Source organism: Octopus bimaculoides, chromosome 20 (genome assembly GCF_001194135.2).
Source record: "Octopus bimaculoides isolate UCB-OBI-ISO-001 chromosome 20, ASM119413v2, whole genome shotgun sequence".
In the NCBI taxonomy this organism is placed as follows: domain Eukaryota; kingdom Metazoa; phylum Mollusca; class Cephalopoda; order Octopoda; family Octopodidae; genus Octopus; species Octopus bimaculoides.
This window is the reverse complement of record NC_069000.1, coordinates 28,144,500-28,150,302: the sequence shown is the minus strand read 5'-3', so window position 1 is coordinate 28,150,302 and position 5,803 is coordinate 28,144,500. Positions and strand designations below refer to the sequence as shown.

General features: G+C 35.1%; 1 protein-coding gene across 1 annotated transcript; it reads left to right on the top strand.

Annotated features, from left to right (window-relative positions):
- The first annotated feature begins 2,132 nt into the window (after nucleotides 1–2,132).
- On the top strand, nucleotides 2,133–4,884 carry LOC106867272 (zinc finger protein 184). The gene has a single exon (XM_014912100.2). The coding sequence runs from the start codon at nucleotides 2,478–2,480 to the stop codon at nucleotides 4,707–4,709; it is 2,232 nt and encodes a 743-aa protein (XP_014767586.1). The 5' UTR covers nucleotides 2,133–2,477; the 3' UTR covers nucleotides 4,710–4,884.
- Nucleotides 4,885–5,803: the final 919 nt, after the last annotated feature.

Below are 5,803 nucleotides of genomic sequence, written 5' to 3'. Positions count from 1 at the left end.
ATCCACACCAGTGATTGACTGTAAGCTCTTTTCACTCTGTATTCAAATACTGTCCAAGGTTTACAACGTGAACAAGAGCAACAGCAGCATTTCCATTTGTCAAACATTGCTATCATAACTTGCCTCAAGCTAACACACACAAACACAGACATACACCTGCTTGACAACTGGTGTTGATTCGTTTATGTCCCTGTAATTTAGCTGTTCGGCAAAAGTACCAGGCTTTAAAAAAATTAGCATTGAGGCTGATTTGTTGAACTAAACCTTTCAAGGCTGTACCCCAGCATGGCAACAGTCCAATGACTGAAACACGTAAAGGTTCAAAGAAAGAACACACCATCTGAATATTTGTTTTATTACTGTAAATTAGATCGAGCAATAAATGCATGCACTTAAATAGACTTGCTGCAAGTGTATTTGTGGTTGTTGTTTTTCTGTTGAGCAAGTATGACCTGACATATTTTTCCCATACGTTATAAGATATTTTATTCAAGCCATAAAATATTTAAAAGGAATAAAATAATTAATGTTTAAACGTCTGGCAGACAATTTAAAAAAAAATTTTTTTATATTTTTTTTTAAGCTAAATAATCTTGCCTTTTGTGCTTCTGAAGGTATATATTAAAGTTGATCTATTTCGTCAAATTGCGAGAGTCATCAGAAGAGTATACATACTTTTGTCCATAGTCGCAGTACTTCGCATTTGAGCCTAGCTAACGAAATATTCCTTTTCTACTCTAGGCACAAGGCCCGAAATTTTGGGGGAGGGGAGGAGTCGATTTGATGGATCCCAGTACGCAACTGGTACTTAATTTATCGAGCCTGAAAAGATGAAAGGCAAAGTCGACCTCGGCGGAATTTGAACTCAGAACGTAAGCTAACGAAATATTAAAACATAAACGAGTTTAGAAAACACTCTTTTAGTAAACAGCATGTGTTTACAAAAAAGCATTACTAAAAAAACACATCAGAGTAGACTGTGGACCTTTTGACAGGTTAAGCACCCTAATTAAAAAGGAGCAATGCATTAAGGCTGAGAGCTGACAGAATCGTTAGCGTGCCGGGCAAAATGCTTAACGGTATTTCATATGCCGTTACGTTCTGAGTTCAAATTCCGCCGAGGTCGACTTTGCCTTTCATCCTTTCGGGGTCGATAAATTAAGTACCAGTTACGCACTAGGGTCGATGTATTCGACTTAATCCGTTCGTCTGTTCTTGTTTGTTCCCTCTATGTTTAGCCCCTTGTGGGCAATAACGAAATAGGTATTTCATCTGTCTTTACGTTTTAAGTTCAAATCCCATCAAGGTCCACTCTGCCTTTCATCCTCTCGGGGTCGATAAAAATAAGTTCCAGTTGAGTACTGGGGTCGACGTAATCGACTTAGCCAATTTCCGGAATTGTGGCTTTGTGCCAAAATTTGAAACCATTATAAAGGACTGATACAAGAGGAAACCACTCCGTAGTGACTCCATCTGTGAGGAATAGCAGCCAAATGTTATCAAACTACTCCCTACCATTTTGTCTTATTTTATGACTCCGTTCATAGGGTGCCTTACAGGAATATTAAGCCGATCTCAGTCGCCGGAAAAATGAAAGGAATAGTTGATTTCAACAAGGGATACATTAGATAAGGTAATCTAGAGTATGTTTAATTGAATAAGAAAAAATTGAAACGATCATGCTGGAATGATTTTCATGAAATGCCTGCCCTATTAAAGCAGGTTTATAGTAATCAAATTTTCCCCAAATTACAATGGCATTTCTAAATAAAAGAAATGATACACTGGATAATGTAGTTCTGGATACCCTCACTACAACTGGGGAAAAGAAATTAAAAGATTGTAAAGTTACAACTGGAACGCTTCTGATAGTAGGTCTGCTCGATCAAGGTTAATTTAAACAAAATAACTACTATCTGGTCAAGTTTAACTTAATTTTTTTAAAATACCAAATTTAAACGCAGTTATGGATAACATCAAACATAGAAATTTGTAAGCAAGTATTGGTACATATATGTATGTATGTGTGTGTGTGTTTATATTATATAAACACACGTGTGTGAGAATAAAGTTGTTCTAGACGCTTCTCTTAACTTTTAACCAAATGATCAAACACCCACTGAACGTTAAAAGAGTAGAGTTACCTCCCTTCTGCATGTTCGTGTGTCTATGTATGCTGTAGTTGTGAGTATGTTTATATTTACGAAAATGATTCCGTATTTGGAATGTGTCTAAGCCTTTCAATTAGTATGCGTTTGTAGCGTCAGCCTACCGAAGCTTGTGTGGGAGACTTGTTCACAGGGACCTTTCATTATTTGTATTATTTTTGTGAAAAATCAGTAATAACAATTTGGACTCATAAGCAATATAAAAACATCAATATCAAGTTAAGGTAACCTTTGTATCACTTTTGCTCACTTTATTTGTCTGACTTTTGGCAGAATCATATACGCACATAATTAACTTTCCCTTTCAATATGGCGTCGAAGGAAGAGCCGATGGTTCAGTTCGTCGACGAAAAACTTATAAGCAACGTTATGAAAAATTTATACGATCAAAGAAAGATATCCCGTTTCTGTGACATTGTATTTAAAGTATGTGGCGAGGAAATTTTTGCTCATAGTAATGTATTGGCTGCTGCTAGTCCATATTTTGCTTCCTTTCTGGGCATGGGACAAGACTTGCCACGCGCTTTCTCTCAGAAAGCACCCCAAATAATTGAAATTCACATCGATGGAGCGAGTGATTCCAATAGTGGCTACGGGATGGCCGTTAGGAAGGTTGTAGATTTTATGTATACAAGCGTCATCGAGCTTTCTCTCAACGTTCTCTCTCAGGTGGTTGAGATAGCCAAGATCATGCAGATGGACAGAGTTTTAGAATATTGTGAAAGATTCCGACAGAGTGTCCAAACTTCTGGCATAACTACTGTTGTCGACAGTAAACTTCCCAGCCAAGAAGATCCACAGCAAATAAAGAAGGATCCTGATTATCAACTGGACAATCTTATAACTAATAATTTTGTTGCTGGCGAATCTTTACCTCCGCAGGAAATTGGTGACAGTAAAGACCAAACAACTCAAACTAATATTTTTACTCATTCTAATTCGAATGTTTTATCAGTTTCCAACAATTGTTTAGTGTTAAGTTCAACAGCTGTGACTTCTTCAGCCTCTGTACAGCCATGTGAAACTATTAATGGTCAGCCTTTTCAGGTATCAGGTAGTACTGCTGAAACAATTTTCGAAGAATCTACACCTATCCAAGACATAACCACAGATAGTTTAATGGACGAAACTTTATCAACATTAGTGACGCATACAACTACCTCAACAAACACAACTTCCATTATTACTACTGCTACTAATATTAATTCAGTTTCAAATTCAGAAAATCAAAATTTAAGTCCCACAATTGAAAGTGATAAAACGGAAGATTCAGTGGAGACAGGTAAGCCTGACACGGAACCTGAAGCACAGATCGAACTTGAAGAAAAATCGCTATCTCAATGTCCAGGGGCTGTGCGTTCAAGTCTTCGAATACGACTCGGTAAGAAACACACGCGTAGTCGATCCATTTACAGAAACAAGGGTAAAACGAGATCACGTCTACACACTTCTTCAAATAACAATCAAAATTCTGCCAACAATAACGACAGTAGTGGTGGTAATGGTAAGTGTAAGAAGCTTGGTAAGGTAAATAATGTGAATTTTGAAGTATACGTCTGTGATGACTGCCTGTACAGTACCTATAGTTTCTATCATTTTAAAAGACATCAAAAAATACACTTGGAAGGTAAATATGGTTGTGATAAATGTGATTATAAAGCCAACAAATTGAAAACTCTTACAGATCATAACCGAAGCCATTTACATGCTGAACTTCAATGCAGTTATTGTGATTATAAAGCTACTAATGCTGAAGAACTTACATTGCACTTATCTCGACATAGTGGGGAACATCCATATTTCTGTTGTTTGTGTGATATGAAATTTAAAACAAAAACTCAACTCAATTTGCATGCACCTAAGCATTCAGAAGACAAACCATTTGTATGTCCAAAATGTTTTGCAGGTTTCAAATGGAAGCATGCCCTCAAAAGTCATATGGTGGTACATAGCAATACTAAGGACCATTTGTGTGATGTTTGTGGTTTTGCAACTGCACATAAAAGTCAGCTTAAGGCTCATCATCTTATACACACAGGGGAAACGTTCAAGTGCACTGTTCAAGGTTGTATATTTCAAGCATTAAAGAGGCAAAATCTCAAGTATCATATGTTGACACACACTCATGAAAAACCACATGTTTGTCGGGTGTGTAACCAAAGTTTCTCACTCATCAAAAACATGAAACGGCACATGTTGCTTCATTCAAACGATCGGCCATACAAGTGTGACCATTGCTCATTCACATCAACACGGTATGACAAACTCAAAGAACATTTATTAAAACAGCATGGCATTGGGGAAAGGCCAAACAAAAAACATCGAATTTCTGATTACCAGATTAGTAACAACAATGGACTGTTTACTGAATCATATGAAGAAGCAGAAGAAAATAGCACAAAAGAAGAAAACACAATTCCTCCCACAACAACACAAATTGTCATTACAGCTTCAGATGACATCCCTGTACCATTTGCTATTACAAGAGTCAATAGTGATGGTTTTACAGAAATAAGTTATCCTACCATTCAGTATGTGTAATGAATTACCTGACTCCCATTGTTATATTTGTTTATTTATCTGTATTTCTTTTTACCTATGTGGTAAATATGAGGTGTGTATATATAAACACAGATATATATATTTATATGTATATATGCATAAATAAATGTATTATATATTTATATATGCATATACACACACAGAGGCAAACTTATTTTATATATTCTTTATTCATTCTTTCATTTAATGTCCCATTTTTTTCATGCTAGCTTAGGTTAGATTGAGGAGTTACCTGAGGTAGGATTTTAAAGCTGGATGCTCTCCCTGTCATCAGCACTTACCTGTTTTCCAAGTAAAAGATTTTTTATTCTACAGCTCTTTGAAAGTGCAGGATAACTGGTCATAAGGTTGACAAGGAATATAATCATCATCATGTGGAGACGCGCATAGAATATCAACAGTCATGCACATGTATTTATATATGAAAGGCTTTCTACAGATACTGTGTACCAAGTTTATTCACAAGGCATTGGTTAGCTAGGACTCTATTAGAAAACACACACACACACACGTACATACACACACGTGTATGCATGTACACATATATACACACACGTGTATATACATGTGTGTGTATATATATATATATATAAGAAAAAATAAGTTGAAAAAGAACAGCTCAAACTTTTTGAGAGATCCAAAAAAGAGAGTAAAAAATGATTTCTAATAAAGATTCATCATATTCATAAAAATCAGCCAGAGCAAGTAATAAGAATATGAAAATAATAGTTGAAAAATTTTGTTATAGGTATAAATATACCATAAACAAGTATAAAAAAATGGAGGAGAAAATGATGTTGGATGAATATTAGATTTAATACAAAATTGGATTCAATACATTCACATGTTTCGAAAGACAATACAAATAAGTAAGAGAAAGATTATAATCATAGTAATTATAATTAAATTTATTCATAAATTTCGAAACGTGCGTATGTATTGAATCTAATTTTGATTCAACATCTTTTTTTCTCCATTTTTTTAATACTTGTTTATGGTATATTTATACCTATAACAAAATTTTTCAAATATATATATATTATTCAACTTGACTCAGGTTTGGTCTTATTCCT

What these genes read in the sequence shown, in the direction of transcription:
- LOC106867272 (XM_014912100.2), top strand. Translation starts at nt 2,478, where the DNA reads ATGGCGTCGAAGGAAGAGCCGATGGTTCAGTTCGTCGACGAAAAACTT.